Genomic DNA, 24,414 nt, shown 5'->3' on the forward strand with positions numbered 1-24,414 from the left:
GCACTGTCCATCCTACATCAATCCTACAAGTTGCAGAAATGAAATGAAATAACATTTTTAAAATGAAATGACTTTTTTATCCAAAACACAATCGTGTGCATCTGGCAAGAATATTGAAATTAAAAATGTGCAGTGTTATCAAACAATGGAAAAATATTGTTCTTAGTTGTGTCCTAGTGTGCTCAGGTGATGGTGAAGTTCACACTCTCCATCCTACATCAATCCTACAAGTTGCAGAAATGAAATGAAATAACATTTTTAAAATGAAATGACTTTTTTATCCAAAACACAATCGTGTGCATCTGGCAAGAATATTGAAATTAAAAATGTACAGTTTTATCAAAACAATGGAAAAATATTGTTCTTAGTTGTGTCCTAGTGTGCTCAGGTGATGGTAAAGTTTGCGCTCTCCATCCTACATCAATCCTACAAGTTGCAGAGCTGAAATGAAATAAAATTTTAAAAATGAAATTAATTTTTCAGCAAATAAAACACAACCATGTGCATCTGGCTGTGCATCTGGCTGTGCATCAGGCAAGAATATTAAAATAAAAATGTACATTATTATCGAAACAATGGAAAAAATACACAAAATACATAACATTACGCAAACTAAGATGAATACTGACCTAGTCTCTCCTTGGGTACTGGTGGCAGTGTCTGCACTCTCCTACGTCCTTCAGATTGCAGATGGATAGTGTCCTAGTTTCCCCAAGTACTCAGGCCCTGGTGGCATCTGCTGGCATGCTGACAAGCCTTTTTAGGTTATCGCACTAATCCCTGAAAGTGATAAAATACAATTTTCATGATTATTTTGGTTGATTATTGAATTTCTTTCCACTTTTCAAATAATAAAATTTTTCTATATTTCTGTTTTGCAAATATATGTATAGGTAATTCAGAAAATTCAGGAAAATATAACACCCACAGTACAGTAACATTGATTACTTAGGTCTCGAGCTTTCTAAGGCCAGAGAAAATCAATTCATGCAATTTGGTGACGAAGATCACACACTCGAGCAGTATTCTTATTTTATTGATATCTAGATTTTGGAAATTCCAAGTGTCCAACACATTTTTGCACTATAAACATGGCAGGAAGAACTTTGCAGTGCCATGTGATGGGAAGACAATGAAAAACTCAGCAGAGTAACTAGAAAATGGCCAGGGAGTTGCTTCCTGTGAAATACCTTCATTTAGTCGTAACGACTAATGTGTATTTTGTCTCCAAACCTTTACTACATTTGCATTATTTAGTTGAATTATTACCGGGTGCACATGCATTATTATCGGCCGTATGCGAAAACAAATTTGGCCATTTTGAAAAGACCCTTTTCACAGGTAGCGTAAGTTTACCATGACATAAAAGTCAATCATCACCAAAAGCATTCAAAATATCAGGAACAATAAAAGGCAGGGAAAACTTCAAGTAAACTGCTTGAATAAGCTTGTATATTTTTACTTTTATGCCATGGAATTAAAAATATTTATTGGTAAACAAACATTGCCTGTGAAAAGGGTCGTTTCAAAATGGCCGAAATTTATTTTCGTAGGGTGTCTATTTGAATTACTACACATGCATTATTATTTGAAATCACTTTCAGAAAGTTCACCCGTGGGAAGAAACGATCTTGTACCGTCGTTGGTGGATTTATTACACTCGTGATAGCGGCATTCGGCTCGAGATGTTCGGTTGGAATAAAAGTACTGAAAATACGAAAGATCTACTTGTCCATTGGGGCAGAGTGATGTCTGCTAACTGTGCACGGAGCCTGGCTTGGGCTGCTGCGAAAGGTCCAGAAAATGGACGTGCGTCCATGCTGAAAGATAAGAAACTGATGAAGGTGAGCCTCACCTTTCGGGCATGCAATTGGCATCAGTCACATGTAAACATGCCAGTCTTGGCACCCAACATTGATCTAGATCACTTTCCGACCAAAAATACCCCCACCATCCGCATATCAGGGTTAAAACAACACAAACGCCATCTTCAGGGTGATAAAGGAACTGGCTTATTCAATTGGTAAAAACAGTCGTGAAGCGATTCTGACTTCTGGAGTGTTTTGAGAGGTTCAGGGAGTGCTGAAAAGATGGTTGTTTTGGTCACTTTATGTCCCTTTTCAATCTGAAAATAAAAAACAGCTGTGGGCAGAGTTTTCTTCTCTCTGTTGATTCAGCAAGCTCTGGTCTTACGGTGGCTAGTGCAAAAAAACTCATTGAGATACTCATCTCTGATAGATTTTCCCGCTGGGGGTCTGAAAAGGGGGTGTTACGTGGGTTCTGAAAGTGTCAGTCATGTTAGTGGTGTAACCAAATTACAAGACGATGTTTCTTAGTCTTGGACCTCAAGCACCTGGTAAATAAGCACACACAGCAGATAGTGAACTATGAAAACCTTTCTCTCTTAAAAAAAACTCTTGTTGTCTTTTCCTTCGGTTAAAAAACCCAGACTAGGGGCCTTGAACAAATGCTCCATTAAAACCCTTTCACTGCTGAGCATGTTTGAGTTCAAAACCCCTACACTGCCGGACATCTTGGATGTCAGTTATTCACTAATTCAGTCATCGCAGTGACCCAGGAGTCGCTGTGGTATAGTGGCTTGGACTCCCGACCAGCGGTCAAGAGGTCCCGGGTTCGATCCCCACTGTCGGCGTGAGACTGTAGGCTGGTCTCTCTGTCTTACTTGCCTCTCTGCACCCAGGTGTATAAATGGGTACCAGTCAGAAATGCTCAGATTGTAGCGCTGGTTGAGCAGCTCATCTGAGGTCTACTGAAAGGTTTCAGGACAGACTGGGGTTAAAGTGTAAAGTCGGATGATAACCTATATCGTAGTTGATATCAGACTATAAACCCTAAACTTTTTAACTTTAACTTTTTTAACTCAAGTCCTGTGAGGTCAGGTTCCGTTCAATCTGCATATTTTCCAATTTTTCAGGGCATGATGTTTTGGTTCCGCTCGCCCCTCATGGTTCCAGGCGACATGGAGATGATTGGTGCCTGTACAAGACTCATTGGCAATCTGTGTGTGAACGAGACGATTGCTCTTTTCTTCATCAAGGAGCACAACATCCTCACCCTACTCGAGGTGCTCAGTAAGTACTGTGTTCGTTACGTTCCCTATTTGATGTTCTCAGCAAGTACATTCCAACTTCACACTTTGCGGTTCACCCTAAAACCTGTTAGTAGACTTGAACAGCTGCTGCTTAATCAGCGCTACAACTTGATAATTTCCAACTGGTACCCATTTAGACACCTGGTTGGAGTAAGGCATGTAAGTCAACGAGAGCTGCGTCGCAAATCGACAGTAGGGATCAAACCGGGGATCTTATGACAGCTAGTCAGAGACCTGAGCCACTACACCACCACAGCTCCTGTTGAGGTCATGACGGCCCGCATCATTGATAGTTTCAGAGCCCTTGTAAGAGGGCAATTCTTAGATACCCAGATGCCTCTTTGAAAAAATATTACTTGTAGAGTTGATATTGCCTGTTGAATTTCTGACTTTTATTTTCAGTCTTCTGTCCTCACTACAAAAACCTTATTGAGTACCTGATAGTTGTTAAGAGATTAGCCAGTCACCAGGGGGTGTGTCGTGATTACGTCTCTAAGAACAAGATCATTGTCAAGGCATTGTTAAGCTACTGTGGATCCTATGAAAAAGAGGTGGGTCTCAACTCCCACTGCCAACCCCTTCTTCTGTCAAAGGTCTCAGGAGGTGCTAGCCTCTGACGCTCCTTCCCTTGGGCTCCCTGGTCTGTTCCATTGTCTTTTAGGGGCCGTTCAGTCTGCTCTGGTTTGGATATGCTGTGGAGGTGATCCATGTCCCTAAACATTATGATACGTTAAATACTTAAAAATATGAAAATTTTGAGGTAAGACCTGAGTGTCAACTGGGACATTACAATACAACACTCCTGTATTCATTCCGTAATAGAAGGCAATATCGATGCCTAAAAATTAAAAAAGTTGATGGGAAAGGCTTAATAATCTCTCTCTTAAATATCCCTGAGAAGCAGCTGGACAGGATGCACTACTTTGTTGCATGACTTGTTGGAGGGAGAAGGGCCAGTGAGCTACACAACAACAACAACAACAACAACAATATGGGTTCAAGGTGAAGGTCACCAAAATATGGCGGGAGTGAGTACCACGAACGAATGCATCTTTTTCAGGTTGCCATCCAGGCGGTAAAAGCGGTCACCTTTCTTCTGACGGGACAAACCGCCCAGGCAGTCATAGATTGCGGTTTTAATATACGCCAGCTCATCATATGGAACGATTATAACTTCTATGTAAGTATTTTATATTTTATTCCTTCCTTTCACGTTAGGTGAGTTGGAATATAACTTAAATTTCTCTGAGAATTTCACATTATAATACATGTTCTGTATTACAAATGAAGAGTTTCATCTCAAAACAAGATCCGTTGCCATTTTGGTTTATATTCTAATTGAAATGCATTGACAAATTTTGGACAGTTTTGATCATGCAGGGTTCGTAGCGGTCAGTGAATTCAAGGAAAGTCTGTGAATTTTGAACAAGGTCTTTAAATGTCTTTAAATTTCAGCAAATGAAATAAAAGGTCTTTAAAAAGTCTTTAAATATGTTATTGTGTGTTATTTCTTTTCTAAGATATCGTCATTCTGGAATCGGCAGCATTTTTCCGAAATCACGTGTTAAAATTTGCAGTGCTGGTCCCGGGCTGGTTGCATTCCCGCCTTTGTTCGAGTCCAGATGAGATAATTTATGTGGAGTCTGCGCTGCAAGAGCCGCCTAACGGCAAACTAGGGAACTGGAGGTAACTGTAATGCAATTGGCAGGCGCGGCATGAGTCGTAAGCTCTGAATGTTCAGGAAAGTCTTTCAAAAGTCATTAAAAATGGTTAGGAAAAGTCAGTGAAAGTCTTTGAATCATTTTGGTCTTTAAGACTATGAACCCAGAGTTGCACTATTGGCCCGAATGCTCTGCAATTTCAACATGTTGAAGGTCAAATCAGTCTTCATGGGCAATGCTGTGGTATTGTTGGATATGGCACATATAATGTTTTGCGATGAGACACTTCAAAAGAACACAATAGTCGCGCGCAAGGCAGAGCTAAATGTGTGTCATTGGGGAGCAATACCTTGACATTTGTATTGCGTAATAAGAATAGCAAAGGAATGACACAAGGTTCTACCGGTATAATTTTTTTGGTTAGAACCGAGGGACTTCATGTGCCTCTAACTTACTCAGGGTATCTGTAAACTCCAAAGACATGGCTTAAAGTTGAGAGACCACATCCTTTCGATGCCCTTTATTTCCTTCTCATAATGGTTTTTTTTTTTTTATAAACATTTATTAACTCAAACAAAAGAGCCTACAAAATCCCGGCTCTAGGATTTACATAAGTGTATTCTTTTCCTTCTTTTTGGTAGGGATCAGAACTCTACCAATATTTTACAGTCCTCAATCTTAAGAAAGTCATTAATATAGGTATGCTCAAAATCTGGTAATTTTTCCCTTCTATCATATATCCAAAACAAAGTCTGTAGGTGAATTTTCAGTAGAAATTTGAAATTTAGTTTAAAGCTGAGCAGATCAACTTTTAACTCTTTATATTTAACACTGTTTCTCATAATGGTTTCATATCCATCTCACAGAGGGAAGCACTTGCACTATAGTGATCAACACTTCTCCCATGCTGTTGTTGGGTCTGTTTTTCATCCAGTCCTATCAAAGCAGATTCCTTCTTCAAATCGACCAGGACAAGGAATTGAACTTAGGCAGCACGCTGGTGAGCCCAACAGGTTAACCAAATGACCGAGGTGAAATCCTTGATGTGGCATAGGTTGATGTAGGGCATGAATTTCTTGTGTGGAAATAATTGAAGAAATATCAAAATTTTGAATTTTTGACCATTTATTTTCAAAACATGGATAATGCTTTATCATCACACAAGGAGAAACACCCATATCCACAAAGAATATTGAACAATGATATAAATATATAAAAGACATTGAATAAAAAATTAAGACGTTTCTTCATAATTCAATTCAAAATAGCAACATGTTACATGTAGATTCAAATTTTTCTAAGTTTCAGTCCTTTTCACTTTTAGCAGACTTTTCTTCAATGGAGTTTTCATCGATTGTCAGTTATGTCAACTGTTTCTTTTTTTCTTTTTTCAACCTGTTCACTGCTGACACTGGATTCAAATTTACTGGAGATTACTGTCGACAGTTTCACCATAGTCCAGAATGGCTTCTTCAGAGGAGAGGATTAAGGTCTCTTGTAGATTGCACCCCATATCCCTATTTGAAACCGCCTGTCCTCTTTGTCGACAATCGACACATCCTTGCAGAACTTTGCTTGAACTTGCATGAAGCAACTGAAAATTTCGAAACTAGAGGAAAACTGTAAAATCTGCCTACTAAGTACAGTAGAACCTCTCTATTAAGGACACCCTTGGGACTGATAAATGCTGTCCCTAATAGAGAGGTGTCCTGATTACTGAGGGTGATTCGAATGGAAACACCCAATTTGGGACCAAAACTTGTGTCCTTAATAGAGAGGTGTCCGCTAAGAGAGGTTCTGCTGTATAATATAATACTTTTCTATATCATTAACTACCACTTGATTTTAGATAATGAAGAAAACATCCTTGATAAGAGACAAAATTAAAAAAACGATTGAAGCACAAACATATACTTTCATGCCTATTATTATTTTTAGGCGAAATATTACATTCTTTTGATCTTATTCATTTCATTGGCTATACAGACAAAATACATGTAGCGATATAGTAAACTGCAACATCAATAAAGCTTCCTGTGAACCAGTTAAATGTACATTTATTTTCACAGTTTTGGTCGCTGATAGTGATGTGATATATTGAGTTCTGCAGCCTTTTGACAGCAAATACTATACAAAATGGTTTTTATATTACACGAAACTTTCCTACAGACTTTTGGTAGGGAGTGATTATGCCGTTCTAACCCTACAATGGAGACCCTCACAACATCTTGCATCTTGGGGTCAACCTTACAATTCATGCTCTAACATCGTCATCCCCTGGGATGACCTGTCATCTCTCAGTGTGCAAGGTGATTGAGAGAGTGATACCATTCTCTGTTGTCTTAGGGGTATATAGAACTTTGGCGTATAATTCAGGAAAGATCATACAGGGTCCACTAAATACATGGGAGTTACTTGATAAAAACCAAATCCCCTTAAAATCATGAAAAATATGTTCAAAAAATCACAATTTTTTAATCTACAATTTAAGAATTCTGTGATTTTGATTAAATATACATTTTATACAATTAACCCTTCAGTTATATTTATTAAGATCCTTTGACTCGACAACATAAATACAGTATATACATTCCAGTCACACTGACCAAAATTATCAGATACTGTATAAACCTAAAAATTTAATAGCAAAATTCAAAAACGTTTTCATGGATTTGTTTTTGTGCGTTAAATTCAGTTTGATTACTGGGTAACTTTTATGCTGGATTAACACTGAAGTCGACGAGAAACTTGGAACTGTTTTCCATACATTATATTATGTCTCTCTTGGGAAAAATTCTATAGTTTCGACCACCTACGTTGCAGTTGTTGTGTGGTTTTGAGTGATTTTCAGACATCTGCTTCAGTGTTCTCCGCAGGTTCTGTGAATGGTCTTGCAGATCTACGAAATTCAATGGAAAAAAATCGACATTTTTCTTCAAAGTTCTTCTTTAGTTACATTTCTTGACTTTTGTGAACTTTTAAAGCATTTTTCATGTCTTTAGAGGCACATTGGAGCTACTGAAAGTGGACTAGAGGTGTCTCTGGGTCATAAAAAACAATTTCAAAGTCTTTATTTTTTCGGTAATGGGCCGCCTGATATCCCTTAATGGTCAGGCAACCTGCCAGACCATTAGGCTAGTGGAGAACTCTGCTGCTTCTCAGTTCTCTCTGGCATGTTCACTTTGCAGTCTGAGGTCTTTTCAAAATCACCTCTTGAACTTGAGATATTTCTTGTTGAATTGTCACCCTGTTCACTCATAGAGTTATGCTGTATTGTCATTGTTGCTTTAAATGATATCTTCTGCTCTGAAACCGAGTCTTCTGCCAGTTAACACATTCTCGATAAGGGACCAAAAGGTCTAAGTACTATTTTCAATCACTTTGCCAGTGTGGCATAGTTATAATGCCCATTATCTCTGGAGTTGAAGTCTGTTTGAATTCAACCCACCTTTATTTAGATGATTTCTTTCCTTTTCTATTAAATGCTACTGCAAAAATGAATCTACACAGTTTTGTTTGGATTACACGTACCAGACAAATGGCTTTAACAATATTGAAATTTCTATCTCAAAATGACAAATTTCCTTAAAAAACTGTTTTGAAGATTCAGTGTAATTTAATGGAGTTCTACATGTTTCAACCACTTGCCTCGATACAAAAGCAACAGAAGATAATAGCTACCAATATGCTATAAGTCCACGACAGCCACATCTGCTGCTGATAAAACAGAGACATTGGTTTGTACTAGATATTCAAGGCAGCGTATGGAGGAGTATCATGAGATACTGCTGGTTCAACACTTTTAACATGTTAAAGGAAACCTGTAGCGAAACGCTTATAAAATAGGGAGTATTGAAAGGCCCGGTTAAAACCTAAGACGGGAATAAGCTTTCATTGATGAAACTTAGCAGTTTCGAGTTCCCCAGGTAGTTGTTTTTTATGTGAGTTGGGAATCTGGGTAACATTGTATATAGTTGCATAACATAACTGACACCAGTCAATAAACTGCATAAGAGTTAATCACAAATTTAGTTATTTTAGGTATTGTAGGTAGTCTAAATAAAGACTTTTGCCACGACTGGATCTCTTTAAGATGATTTCAGGGTGTGCTACAGATCTACGTGCTTGGCAGTCTTGTTGAATTTTATTGTTAATATCATGTATGGATGGTGTTGTTATTACCATTTTTATAGCACTTAAGGTTAAACCTTTTAAGCGCTTTACAATGTATTAAACATGTACACATTCGATAAGAATAGAGATTAATACACGACAGCTACTATTATGTTTTAAAAGTTTGCAAATAATCTGTAAAGATACCATGGTAAAATACTCAAAAATATTTCTAAATTGATTACATGTAACACAATTGACCGCTCCAATATGTGTTTTTTTCTGATACATTCTACATAGACACTATTTAACTGGTTTTGGTGCGTATCATAGGCCTGTCACACGTAGTTTACACCTTTTGCTCAGGCACCCTTCAACTTGCTAAATTGCGTCCACCCAGTTTTTATATCCCAGAAACCACTCTTTTCAACAACTCTGTAAACTTCCTTTAGAATGCTGGCATTATCTGGACACACTTCTCATGATTTGATCCTGTTCACTCGCACCGGTACTATAAATCAGAATGTCCCTGGAGGCCTCACAGCTTTGTTTATGCCAGCCCTATTTTGTAATCTTCACCCCATTTTTAGAAGTGTTTTCTCAAAGGTGAACAGACATTTTAAAACAGTTTTTATTTGGATATCATAATAATGATATAAATAATAATGATAATGATAATAAAAAATGTCGGTCAGAAATGTTGATGCCAAATTTGTGTATTGTTAATTCAAGCAATGAAGTCACCTAGCGTTTTGTTGTCAACCCAAGAATAATGATTTCATATCTAGTGCTGAGCCGAGTGTCGCAACTTGCAAACATGACAAAAGAACAGGGCTATTAATGCATTGCTTCAGCCCTTGGAAGTGAACTATTTTGTATAGGCAAAGATGTTTGAAAAATAAAGTACATGTATCATATTAAACTAAAAGAACAGGTAAGTCACACTGCACAATTTTATGACAGATCTGTTGTGCCTTTGTTCTCAATATATTTGTATACGTTACGGAGGAGTCTTTCCAAAATGAATATTTTGAATTTCATCGACAAGAGCGATCTGTGAGTGACTTACAGGTTACTCAGTATGACAAATTTCGCTTGGGCCTACAAGGTGTGATGTCATCATTCCCAGGTAAGCCAGGTGGCGTGTATGATTCATGAATTCTGTGATTTTCGCAGAGACATGTTTGATTTGATAACAATTTTCATCATTATTATCAGCAGTGTAAGAGGCTTAGGTTCCAGAAATACTTCGCAAAATCACGCATATCCTTCTAGCTTCAGAGTCCACTTTCTTCTATTGAGATTTAATTGAAATAGTTATATACTTGTTATAACACTCGGCCAGTTATTGTCAGGTGGTGGAGACGCAAGACCATACCCCATTGCAATTCTGGGACCACAATTCTAGAAATGAGGAAGTTTCTGAAGGTCTGACAAGACAACACAACCTGTATTTTCCAGTGTACAGTTTACTTTGCAGAAAGCTGCGAATATCTAACTTTGAACTTTTGATTTTCCAAGGTGGGTGTCCATACACAACTACATCCTTCCTCCACAGGTACTTTGTTCCTAGTTCCTATTCCTACGCGATTTATCACGGTTATAACCGGACGTTAACTTGCTCGTCTTCGATTGCCGATTTGGGGTGTTCATAATGATCTTCGTCATCAATGTTATTCTCATGAGCCTGCAGTCCTTGTTCATCCTGTTCCATTTTGCGATCTAACACATTTCTGCGATATCGCTGATAGCAGAAGCCGGCACCAATAAGAAGTATCACAATCAGGATAACGACGATAAGTGCAATAATGCTATCATCGCGCATCACCGGAATTGTCTTAATATACTTACAGTCAGAAAACGTTGTTGATGTTTTCGTCACATGTACGCACACATTATACTTTGTATTTGCGACTAAGTCTTCGATTGTGAATTCTGTTGCATTATTTACTAGTTCTATTGTTGTACGCCCAGGGTAGTCCTTCTTTGCATATTCTAATTTGAGAGTGTCAGCTTCTCCTTGAATTGTCCAATTGATTCGTAGTTGTGTGACGTGTTTTGCCATGACGTCAACAATGACGTCTTTTCCAAAAGTCACTCCGATAAGGTAAGTTGTGAATGCGAGGGCAAACCACCCGACATCCCTCATGGGTGTGTTGAAAACCAGCGCCATCTGCAAGTAGAAAGAAAATGAATACATGAGTGTTATGAAATAATATGCAATGGTCACGAAATGGAATGCTGTTGAACTGTTGATGTTGCAATAAAACATCTGAAAGAGATTGCGACTCTGTTGATATAATGTGTTGCCCTCTGAAAAAATATCAAAAGTTGAAGCGCTACAGTTGATTTATCACAGATAATGTCCCATGCTTTTTAGCTCACCTCTTAGCAGAGGTGAGCTTATCCCATACCGTGGCGTCCGTCGTCCGTCGTCGTCGTCGTCGTCGTCGTCGTTGGCGTCGTCGTCGTCGTCGTCGTCCGTCGTCCGTTAGCAGGGCACGTTTCGTAACTGTTAGAGCTATTGAGTTGAAACTTGGTACACATGTACCCTTATGTAATGACACCTTGGAGACCAAGTTTCGGTCCGATTCGTGTCATGGTTTGGCCACCAGGGGGCCAAACGTTAAAAGTGAAAATATGCAATATCTCCCTTAATAGTAGTCGGGAAATTTTGAAAAAAATATGGTAGGTACTTCTAGCAAAGGTGCATCATATATCCTCCGGGTTTTTGATTTGACCTCCTTTTCAAGGTCACAGAGGTCAAATGGTGTAAATTGGCCATTAGGATGTAACGATGGCACATTTCTAAACTGCAATGACTATTGATACCAAATTTGGTACACATTTACCCATTAGTCAGGTGATCTCAGGGACCAAAGTTTGGTCCAATATGATTCACCACTTGACCACCAGGGGGCAAAATCCAAAAACCTTAAAAATGTGATTATTCCTTAACTTCTTGCCCGATTGCCACCAATTTGATATCATGGGTACATCTAACCACCATACAGTTTATGTCACACAGGTTTTTAATTTGACCTTCTTGTCAAGGTCACAGAGGTCAAATGGCGTAAATTCGCCGTCAGGCCGTAACTATGGCACGTTTCTAAACTGCAATGACTATTGATCACAAATTAAGTACACATGTACCCCTTGGTCAGGTGATCTCAGGTACCGAAGTTTGGTGCGATCTGATTTGCCGTTTGGCCTCCAGGGAGGGGGCCAAATCCTAAATTCTTCAAAATGCCATTATTCCTAGTAATGACTTGCCCGATTGGCACCAATTTTATATCATAGGTACATCTAATTCTAACAACCATTCAATGTATCACCCGGGTCTTCTTTGATTTGACCTACTTTTCAAGGTCACAGAGGTCGAATGTACTGTAAATTGGCCATTTTGGGGAAATTGTAATTGCTTGGACCTACATCAAACCTAACACTACATGACACAATATCATGCTCTTTATCCATCTTTCCTCCACATGAGGTGAGCGCAATGGCCCTGGCCATTTCATTTAAAGAGCCTATCTCGATCGCCGTAAGGTCCTCAGGTAGTTTATTCAAGAGTCGTGAAGAGGACACTGAAAAACTGTAATGACCAAAGACTTGCATGGTCATTTATATTATCTCACGATCTCTTGTACCAAATGCATTCCTGTGGCCTTTTCAATAGAATGTTCCCCTGATTCATTCCACTTCACACACTAGGCCTGTTGTTGACCTGTAAGCCCAGCTGGTATATAACTTGTTGAGCCCGAGGAACTTCCTCATTTTATCGTTAAAATTATCGAGCTCTTTACATGTAGAGTAGCACCGCCCTTAGCGGACGCCTCTCTTTTAAGGACAACCTCTCTATTAAGGACACTAGTTTTGGTTCCAAATAGGATGTTTCCATTCAATTTGACCTCTCTAATCAGGACACCTCTCTATTAAGGACAGCACTTTTCAGGACCCGAGGGTGTCCTTAATAGAGAGGTTCTACTGTAATTCCAGATGGTGTCCTTAAAAGAGAGCTTCTACTCTAGTTTATTTGATATTGCAAATTTTACAGTAACGTAGCTCCCTATTCAGAGCACTTTGTAATACAGATTGCATCAATTAAAATGATACGCTTTAAAAACTGACTGCAGTTGGGTTTGGGGGACATGCGGTGAATTTTGATTTCCTTTAAGGCACCCACTGGGCTGCTAGCTGCAGCTGAGAAATCATTCACCCGAAATCATTCCTGCCTCCCTAACAATTATTTCAGATTGATAGCATTATAAATCATATAGTAACAAAGCCGGATAAACTTCTACTTGTTAGTCCGAACATGTCTGAACAACACATCTGGTGTCTATTGCGTCTTTCTAAACCTGCTTAGCAAAATTGATGGCCGATCTGCTTTTCCTGAACACTCGTTGCTTGGTGCTTCAAAGGATTAGGCCATGGAGTTTTGAATATTCTGTGCAGATAAGAGCGGTATGGATGGATACATCAAGAAGTGTGTACTCTCCAGTTGTTTGAATGTTTGTGTACATTATTTTATGCATGAGCACTCATGTGGAATCTGATGATAGTGATGGCCATCAGTAATTCTTGAGCCTCAATAGAGAACAAAAAATGAAAAAGTAGAGTGTCTCTTGCATTTTTCAGAGATCGCCCTGTATTACTTTTCACCCTTATGAGAATATTCAGAGTCCGTGGCAGTGCAGTGGTTATGGGTATGCGACCATATCAGCTTGGGTTGGTGTAAAATATGGAAGCTGCTGAAAATCAGTCAAAATAACATTTTAGTGTTTTAGTTCTAGGTGTTTTAGAATAGAAATTGCACCTCACTACCGATCTTGGTAGTCTCACAAAAGACCACTTGGGTAGAGCTGTCATTTTGGTCAAACCCTCATCAAGGTGTCTCAGTTTTGGCCAACATTTTAGCTCAACCCTTGCAGTATTTGGTGAGACAACCACTATCTCCAGATCGTATCACTTTGGCTTCCAAGTCAGGTTCCACTCCACAGTAATGAACGGAATAAGGGATACATGCCTTATTTATTTTAGCTTATTTCATTTGCATATCTCTGTATCTGCTCAATTACACCATTGTTATAAACCTGCTGGGAGAACTTTTAATGCCTCTATGCCATCTTTGCCTGTCTTGTTTCTTCTCATGATCCAAATGTCTTGAATGCAGTCCTAAATAATCAATTGACTGCCACGGATGATATAAATCTTCCTCTCAAGATTTCCATTTGCAATTTACGTTGATAGAAATATCACAGCTTGCACTATCCATTATTCCACTCACAATTTGCAGAAAGAGAATGACACCCCTCAGCAGGTCTTGTCTCAGTGACAGTTGATAAATGTCTGTGACGGCTTATCTTCATACAGCTTAGCTAGACTATTAGCTTCATGTGTTGTGTGTGTTGAATATTCAGCATAAGGACAGTGTTCATCACCAGTAGCTTCTTTTCTAATATTTTAGTTAATAGCACACCTCAGAAGGAGACTTCATTCAAAGCTATTTTATGACTACGTGACCTTCAAGGTTCTTTACAGTACTTAGACTCCGACATAAAAATTAAGTTCCTTGTATCTGGTGTCTATACCAGGGCAAGCAAGGACCCCAAGAAGTGAGAAACATGAGTGGTCTGAAGACGAGTCACTAGGCGAAGAAACCCAATTGGTACCTAACCATAGTGGTATGTTAAAATGCTCATCCTGCCTTGAAGGAAAATACTTCTCCAAGTGCAGAGCAAACATTGAAGAAGAAGAAATATGACTGGAATTCAAAATAATAAACTCATCACATTCTGGTGGGTCATGAAGTCCAAAAGTTGATATGATAGCACATGTTGGTGGCCACATATATATCAAAGCTCTGTGTGTCCAGTTGAACACATAAAAGATTTGTCTGTAGTACCAAAATAACTGATGACCAACTGATGATGTTTTCAATAATTACCATGGTAACAAAGAAAAATTACTTCTGTGGATTTCAGCAAATTGGTAACAAAATGACAAAGGTCGTTTTTGGCAATCCCAGACAGCGGGCTATTCATCAGTCTGTGGCTATGGTAACTATCGATAAAAATAAAACATTAATTTGGTATGAGTGAGGTCCGAGTTGGTTCTAAAAGTGAAAACATGCCTGTGCATACTTGATGATGGTATGTTATGTTATTAGATGTAATGCAGTGTCTTGTTCATTTAGTGAGCTGGGCAGCAGTGATGCCTTCCCTCAAGTATATTTTCGAACGAAACTAAATCCTGAGCATTTAGCTTGCACGTCTTTTGAATTTAGAGCTGGCAGCAAATTTTGGCTTAATGGTCTGATTGAAAACTCTTACAAATATTATAATGGGTGGCAACAGTGAATACTGGTACCAAGTATCCATACTTGCCGTCACGCAGTGCAAATTGCCTGAGCACTTGGCAATATTCTGTCATGAAAGGCCTGACCACATAAACGGTTCACATCAAATCTGTTTATCAGACTCTTGTGAAAACCGTGATTCAAAGCAGTGTTCGCCACACCCTTAAAAAAGAGGCGCCGCCCCCTTACCCCCAGGGGGTACAATTTCCACCCCCTTAAAAAAAATCTTTATTCATTTGATCCACCTTAAAATGCTACATTGTGACCCCAAATGCATAAAAATGCTTCTGAAGTCCTTGAAATTTTCAAAATAGGACCTTTTAACTAACATTTAAGAACTAGTCCACCAAAAAATAGAAAAACGCATTAGAATACCCCAGTCTTTCTGTTAATACAGGCTCTGTCAGAGGTTTGATGTTCTATTCTATTGCGTATTAAGTCCTCTCTACAGCTTGTGAACCAGATGTTATTTTCTATGATTTGAGTTGATACCCTTTTCAAGGAAGTGTGTAATTTTTATGTCGGGCAAGTTTGAGGGACTTTTTGAAACTGACCCCTATGTATCACTAGTGTATAGTGTATCTGCCCATGTGAAATGAAATATACATGTAAATGAAAGTCGTTGTAACCAAAGTTGTTCTCGTGTGTGTGCTGCGATATCTATCATACACTGAAAGCAGAGTATCTGTCACCACTTGCATCAGGGCTATAGAGACCCACAGATAATCAATCAAATGTCAGTAATATTTCAGGCCATGCCATTGTGGCCAACAATAACGTCTAATCACAAACAAATATGTAACATGCTGCTCTCAATAGGAGACATTGCTCCCAATTACCGAATAACCGATGTGGCCTGCGAAACTTGCTCTTTCAGCCTTCGAGAAAAATATTATCTGGAGAATAACAACTGATATATATAAGCTTACATACAGGGATTCAGGCCAGTAGCTAATTTTTTGGTCATGGGGGCAATACACCTCTTTTGTCCTTAGACTGAAAATCAGTCAAAATCTGTATGAAAAACATGTTCTGTTGGGCAGGAGGGGGATTCCCCCCCCTGTGCCCCTTCCAACTGTGACCCTTAGATTAGAGGGATGGAAAATTGCACAACTCATGCAAAGCTATTTCTTCATGGGTTACACCTGATTGATGTGAGAGCTGGTCACCCTTGGGGGTAGCCATATCTGATGAAGTAAATGACATGGGGAACAGCAGAACCACCGTACTCTTCAGATGATGACAATAATGTGATTCCTTCATCAAGTTGCGGTAGCCGAGGGAGAAGGCTGTAATCAGGCATGGTTATAACAACATGAATTCCAGATCAGAAGTCAGAAATGGATGGCGCTTTAGGTGCCAAGCAACTTACAGGTACAAAGTATCCAAGTACACCTGATGTGAAAGAGAGTTGGTAATCTTAGGAGACAGCCATTTTTTCATTAGTATGAAGTAAGAGCAGACAGAAAGGCAAGACAAGAACTACTGTACATGGTGAGAGAGACAATACTGTGGGAGATGGCTGTAATTGGGCATACCACGTGAGCACCATGGTTTCTTCGATCCATTATATATTCCGTGAGGCATCTGAATTATTTGGCTGGAAATTCCTTCACATGGCAAACGTCTAATGTTAAATGTGAAAGCTGGTAACCATTTAGGGATCATGGCTGGGCAAAGAAAAGGAAGCCACAAACACTGTGCTGTGACAGGGCTTTCCAATTTCTCAGAGCGGGTCGTCGCTGATTTCCGAACTTTCCGAAGAAAAAATGTTGTTGGAAATAAGTTTTTGGCAACGCTTCTGACCACAGCAGCCTGTAGGCCCCTGGGGCAGCCTATCAGTTTTCTGGTGCCCCCTTGTTCACCCTGTTGCCCCAACAACCTGCTTATAGTACAGTAGAACCTTTCTATCAAGGACACCCTCGGGACTGACAAGTGCTGTCCTTAATAGGGAGGTGTCCTGATTAGAGAGGTCAAATTGAATGGAAACACCCAATTTGGGACCAAAACCAGTGTCCTTTATAGAGAGGGTGTCCTTAATAGAGAGGTGTCCGCTAAGGGAGGTTCTACTGTAGTTGGAAAGCGCTGTGCAATGATGGAGACAGTAATGTGATTTCTTCATCCAAGCATGATTTGGTTGCCTAAAGATAATGCGATGATTGCTGAGGGGTTGGTATTCAGCTGTTTGGTCAGGATTGAGTGTGGCTGTTAGGGTGGGGTGATATCCAAGTCATCTTAGTCCGGTTTCATGGGTCTTTGTCTCTAGATGTTCCTCATATCAAGGTATCTCCGTAATTGGACTGGGATTCCTTCACAGGGGGACACCCGATGTGAAAATTGGTAACCCTTGGGGGTTAGCCGTAATTGGGAAGCACATTAGGCATAAAAGGTAAGACCAGAATGACTGTACCACATAGATGGATGCAATTATGTTATTCCTTTATCTATAGAGACATGGGGGAGATAACTGGAATGGTCATGGAGATCAGTACCACACATTTTTTTGACGGCAGAAATGGAACTATGCTTTGCTGAGCTGATATTCATCTTATTCTGAACGCATGGGTCTCTGTTTTCATGTCTTCTGTATCTCAGTTATTTGGGAGGTGAACACCACAATGTCAGTTTGGTGCCAGAATAGGATTTGTAGAGCTGGTACTCTGACTATAGGTTGGGCACACCCTTTACGAGAGAGTAACTGAGAAAGGATAGTCTGAAAAAATAAAATTTTGGGAAAGTTTTATGATAAATATTTTTACCATTTTGAAGAATACTTTCAGGATTATCTTCTTAGAGGTAAAGGACCAAATGCAACTTGCAAAAAATCTGTAAATTTCGGCCAAATTCTCAAAAAGTATCCTGCCTGGGATGCTGCCCTATTCTGGCAATCAACGGTGCATTTTGTATGCTGAAGCATCGAATATGACGTCCCTATTATGGTGCCAATGTTTGGTTTTGAAGTTTGTCATCGCAGAGGCTGCTACAACTTAATGCTAAAACACATTTCAAAACTATTAGAAAAACCATTCTAATCTAAAAAAAATTTCCTTTCTAATGCATTGCTTCATTAATCAATGCAACAATGGAAAAATTCGGAAAATAAGGAAGGAGTGTCAATTTTCCTGTAAACGTTTTTCCCAATTAAATTAATGGATCTGTGGTAGTCCATTTTAGAAGACCATCTTGCACTGAACTATTGGACAGTGTCGTTCTTCCCTGGGGTGAAGACTTGCATGTTATTAACCAGCGCATCCGGAGTCATTATCTTTGCTTGTCATAAGGGCTTCCACAGTAATTGGGCAGCACACCATTACCACGATCTAACTTCTGAAGAGTAGAGTACTAAAAGAAATGATGTAAAAAATCTCCACACTATGCTAACAGCCAAATTGCTTTAGATTTTTAATCTAGCATTACATGTAACATCGTGAATTGATCCAAAACAGCAACTCCCAAATTGCTCTGCTTTGTACAGTAATGGGATGAAATATTAATGCCATATTTGATGGATGGTTCAGAGTATTGCTGACAGTATTACAGGCAGAAAAGTGATGTTGGTAGTCGGCTTGGAATAATGTTCTCAGTTCAGACTGGAGAAGTAAGCTTTTGAGTGGTAATATACTTGGCTTAGCTAAATGGCTTCAGCTCACCATTTTGATCACACTTTAAAACAGTTCTCCCGAAAGTGTGTGACGTCAGTATGTTCTCTCAATTGCGAATGACACCCACTTCAAAATGTGTTTTGAATGCGTTTTTTAAAGAATGACTAATTGGTGCTGTACACCACTGGAAAGGCTGTGATCTCTTTCTACACAACTCACCTCATTTGTTTAATGAATACAATTAGTCAGTTATCAGTGCAGTATTCACTCCAAGCACTTGATGCCATCTCAAACTGAAAATTTCAAACCACTAAAAACAGTGATTTTATTAATTTTTCTTATGGGTAAATCCAAAAGTACCGGTTTTCACCATAGCTAATGCTCGAGAAAAATGCGATCAAAAATGTAGTTTAGTCAGCTCATTTTCGAAATATTTTGATTTTTGTCCAAAACAGGAAAAAATTAACAAAACTGGACAGTGCAACAGCTGATCACCTTCGTTACCTGGCAAAGCGGTAGGGTGGACCCCAATGAAACTGACTTTTCCTCTTCAAACATGAAGTCAATGGGTCAATGGTATTTGTCATGTTTGTAATTGTTACTGGTGTATCATGTATAAGGCTTGGAACAGGTGTATTGAAACATATGGCAAGCCTTTACACCATTCCGCCCATTTTCAAGTTGCTCAATGCATTATTCCTAATCAATATCAATAATATCAGTTACATGCTGTTGGTGGGGGTCTGACATGGGCGATATGTACAGGATGCATGTTTTCTGAATGTCATTAAGTCCTGTTCTGTTCATTCATTGGGTGATATGAATAAAGACTAGGAAATGCTTTTACTTAAAACTACACATACATTTACACTAGGCATTTCTGTACAAAATAGAAGTAAAAGCATTTACTAGTGTTTATACATATCACCCCATTATCTCACTTTTCTTAAAAAGCTATATAAATTGTTATTGATGAACTCTTTTGACGGATAGAGGTTGTTGAAATTTTTACTCCAGCCCTATTTTGTTGTCATAGTTAGATAATGGGGGCAAAGGGGGGCTGATGCTGTACCTGATGTATCATATGTGAAGAACATGTGTCATCTGCCACAAGAGATTGAGGCTCATGGAATGTGCCTTGTTTCAATGCACTTCCTCAAACCGTTCATGCAGTCACTGGTTTCAGTTGGATGATCAGATGAGTGCTACAAGCTGCTCTATTGAAATTGTGATGAAGACAGTATTTGTCTTAGCTGCTCAATCCACTTGGCCATATTGAGCAGGGGGGGGGCCAAAGTGTCTTTGAAGATTGTTTTTTTCAAGTAGATTTGGAATGAAAAAAATGATGTTCTGCTGCACTCTCCTATTGCCCCCTCCAAGCTGTTAAAGCGTAATATAGATTAACATCAAAAATAATAAGTTTGACCCTAGTTACATCGTATTTTCAGATACACTGTAGATTTATAAAATTCAACTACGCCCTTTATACTAAAAAATCATGCCTACTTACGACCATGTGTTGAAATATTTGATCCTAAAATGACGTGCTTGTGCTGTGACTGTTTGCTGTATGTGGGCCCTGGCATGCCTCTGTGTGCTTGCAAGTTACATAGACGTTCATAATGGTTACAATTTGACATATTACATATGCCTGTATCTACATGTATTGGTATGTGAACATGTCACAAATTTCGGAATACAACTTAATGGCAATAATGCTGGTATTGTGAGTGTATCTTTTATAATATTTTTGATATAATGCAAATAGGGAAATCCCATCATTTCTGAGGTACTTGTAGACTCTGCAGATCGAGTCAGACCATTTGCATCACCCTAAGTAGTAAGAGTTTGTATTGTATGAGGCCTGCTGGATAAACCATGAGCCGGGGCCAGCCGGGATTTTTTTTGACATGTGTTTCCAATTGATGTCAAAATCATCTGGGTGACCCGTCTTTTTCTGAAGTGTCCCCTCTTTCTCAGACTTCTGGATCCATGCCCCCACCATAGTACACCAACATAGATAAACAACCTACATAAGGCCAGCTAATGAATTTAGAATTACACATTTCAGAATGCTGCTCATGCTTTACAGCTGAACAGATATTTGTGTCTGTGCCGCCAAATGTAATTTTTCCAAATTTTTCCATTTTTTTTATCAATGGTAAATATAAATGCCATTCAAATTCTATTCTGTTGACATCTGCCTGTTTTAAAATTCCAGTCATATGACATCAAGGATCTCTAAAAGCTAGTAGGATTATGGGGGGCAAGTGAAATTACTTGTGACATGCATCCATTATTTCTCACTGTGACTGATGCTGTGCTGTCGGAAAGGGTTTTAATCTAATTATTTTAAAGTCGATAAAATGCGTTTCTATCTGGTTGTATGTTATCTGTAGGTGGGAGGAGATGAGAACCATGGTTAGGCCCAAGAGATTTGTTTCTCTCCAAACACCAAGCACTCAAAACTGTGAGTGCATTTGATGGAACTTATTCCTTGCATACTGTGGGAAATGTTGGTGTTGGATCAGGTCAGCCATCGATTTGTTTTTTCTGTCAGTGTATGACGCTTTGCTTTTGCATGCATTGTGTTCTGTTGTCCAAATAAATAAAATGAATTACAAATAAAGTCATGAGAGTAGATTGAAGTTTCAATTTTGAAGTGTTGAGGATGTATCCATAAAAAGGTACTTTGCAAATCGTAGATTAATTTGACCGAGGTATGACTTGTGTGGTGATTCTACCCTCGACATATGAATGTAAGTAGAAGCAAGAGTACATAACAATCATTTAATGTGCACTCTACAGGGAACATCTGTTGTTTTTTCAAGCACCTGACAGATTTTTTGTTTTAAATTTTATTGAACATGTTGAAAGACACTTATAAATTAAAATTGAAATTCCATTCTGATTGAGTATATCCACAACAAATATTGGTAAGCACAAGCAAACTAAAACGGCTGGATTATTCCAGTTCTATTCTAGTTTTATATTGATGATAACGATAATAGGCTGTATTTGTGTCTGATGAGGAGAAATACAAACACTCATGTTCATCAGTAGACTCAGAAATGAGAGCTGATTGAGTTTTTCTAATGGCCTAATGCAGTTTGTTTGGTAATTTAAACAGCTATATTTCATAACTCGATACCAAACGACATTTCTGTTGTTTTATGTTTTTGTGTCTCCCCAAGGCATGATAAGCAGAATTAGTTCAACCTCTATATTAACAAGCCCGTTGACTTCGAGGGTCGCAGCTAGTGAGGCTGATGATGGCTGAGGAGAGATAAAAGGGGTAAAACATGGACTGTAACTTGCCAAGACAAAAATCCCATCACAAGGTTGAAACTGGGGAAGGGGAATCCCAACAATGCAATGCACACTGTGTTGGTACTTATCGAAAAAAAAATCATGCTCTAGATTTCTGCCCTTGTTTACTGTAAACTACCAAGGCTCATACATGGTCACGAGGTACACTGTAATAAAAAAGAAATGTCAAAAAGCCTCTAAGGTTTCTAATAGAAATACTTCATTCTCTCTCAAACTGAGTTATTCGCATCAACACTAGACATTGTGAGACTTTAGAATCAATGCCAGACCAGTCCGTGTATAATTCATTAGCTCATTTAGCCATGTAGGCCTCGTCCACGCAAGTGCAAAACAAAACGGCAAGGCTATGCGTCAATTATAGAGGGAGCTAAAAGCTTAAGGCTAGCTGCTCCCAAAAGCTTCTCTTGTTAGCACTCAACTCATTCTCAATGGTTTCAGAACAAAAAGGTACTGTTTTCCGGAAAGCAATAATATTGGCAATATATGGTGCTGTAGTATCAGAAATGGATTGTGGCCATTGATATACTTGTATTCTTATTCTGTGGTACCAGCTTTCAGGAAAATAATAATATAAACTGTATATGCTTTGGAAGTGAGTGCAAGGCACGTTTGCACTTATCCAAATAAATATAAAAAATTCATTGTGCCCAATGATGCAAGTATATCCTCTAGAACAGTTTTCAAAATGAAATTTTTTACCCTATGCAGTGTTCTCCGCAGGTTCTGTGAATGGTCTGGTGGATCTACGAAATTTGACGAATATGAACTTTTAAATCATTTTTCATGTCTTGAGAAACACAATGGAGCTAATGGAAGTGGACTAGAGGTGTCCCTGGGTCAAAATGTTTGTTTTTTTCAGGCGGCCCAAAGGCAGGCAGCCCCCCTTATGGTCAGGCCATTAAGGCTAGTGAAAAACCCTGAATATATGGTGTCGAGGTACATGAATCTGAAATAGATTGTGTCCAATGATATATTCTTGTCCTCTGGTGTGGTTTTCACGAAAATGGAAGTATCGCGAATAGTTGATATCGAGGGATCAACATTGGACGGTACTCTAGTTCTTGCCCATCAGCCCAAATAGGGTATAGAGTTATTGCTGCCCCTTGCAAAGTTTGTCTGTTGTTGGCTATCTGTGGGTTTGTTCCGCTTGTTTTCAGAGCATATCTATGTAACCGCTTTGGGTGGTATGATGCTCCTGTAGTGTCATTGTGCATTTTAGTGTGTTTGATAAATCTTGACCTACCTTCGGTCCAATTGGTGGCGCTATAGGGCGGTTTAGACGACTGAAAATGGAGCCGATGAGATCCGATCGAATCCAAATGCGGTCTAAATTTCCCTGGTGTAAACGCAAACTAAACGGGACTCCAAGTGGTCCACCCCTTTTGCTGGTTCCATCGAGGCTAGTCCAGATGCATCTGGATCAAAATCGGTCATCCAAACGCGATCGGGCCTGCGATCTCATGTGGACTAAACTTTTACCTGCATGCATGCGTAGTGGTGCTGAATCGGTGTGGTCACGGCGACATCCTGCGGATTATTGGTGGAACCCCCCCAAAATAGTCCACATCAGTCCTCATTGCTGTTGAGCATCTAAACGGGTACATTTGAATGAGACCACATCTGGTCTGGAATGGGGTTCGATTTGATCGGATCTGAATGCAGTCTTATGGGATCTTTCTGGAAAGTGTATAAACGGCCCCTTTGTGAATAACTACTTTTAGCTATATCTCATGAACGTTGCTAGTTGATGATAACAGTCATTGTAAACACACTCAGTCTTTCAGTGTCACACAGTATGGGACTGCAAGTTGCAGATTCATTTAGATATAGTTGTCATGGAGTATGAGTCATCATCAAGATTACTATGGTGATTCTGTCAATAGCAACAAAGGACATCATTAGAGAAGTAGATAAGTGATAAGGGGCTGTTGCACTTTGCCAGCTGTTTGTTGGTTTACATAACTAGGGAACCTTTTGCATGATAATGGTACATGTTGGCAAGGTTACACTGAGAGGTCAAAGTTTTCCCAACATTTTTCTGAACGTGTCATGTTTTGTTATCATTTTCCATTATCAGGACTATAGCGTGTGAGTTAAGAGGATTATCTGTGTGTCTTAAGAGTATTCACAAAGGCCTCAGTGGTCAAAATCTGTTATGACAATCATCCATCTTTACCTGAATGAAAATAGATTGGAAACACTGAGACTATGATCGTCAGGCATATTCATTCAGTC

General features: G+C 39.1%; 1 protein-coding gene and 1 long non-coding RNA gene across 2 annotated transcripts in view; one reads left to right on the forward strand and one right to left on the reverse strand.

Moving 5' to 3' along the window:
- Positions 1-24,414, forward strand: part of LOC135496632 (uncharacterized) — a 68,664-nt gene that overhangs the window by 8,381 nt on the left and 35,869 nt on the right. The window contains exons 5-8 of the mRNA XM_064786051.1: positions 1,605-1,844; positions 2,936-3,092; positions 3,515-3,663; positions 4,173-4,292. Of these exons, the coding sequence (XP_064642121.1) occupies positions 1,605-1,844; positions 2,936-3,092; positions 3,515-3,663; positions 4,173-4,292 (666 nt within the window). The remainder of the gene's footprint in view (positions 1-1,604; positions 1,845-2,935; positions 3,093-3,514; positions 3,664-4,172; positions 4,293-24,414) is intronic.
- The window catches only part of LOC135496633 (uncharacterized), a 34,116-nt gene continuing 15,582 nt past the window's right edge, over positions 5,881-24,414 (reverse strand). Inside the window, exon 2 of the long non-coding RNA XR_010448704.1 lies at positions 5,881-11,059. This is a non-coding gene — a long non-coding RNA (uncharacterized LOC135496633). The remainder of the gene's footprint in view (positions 11,060-24,414) is intronic.

The sequence above is a fragment of the Lineus longissimus genome, chromosome 12 (assembly GCF_910592395.1).
Source record: "Lineus longissimus chromosome 12, tnLinLong1.2, whole genome shotgun sequence".
Classification (NCBI taxonomy): Eukaryota; Metazoa; Nemertea; class Pilidiophora; order Heteronemertea; family Lineidae; genus Lineus; species Lineus longissimus.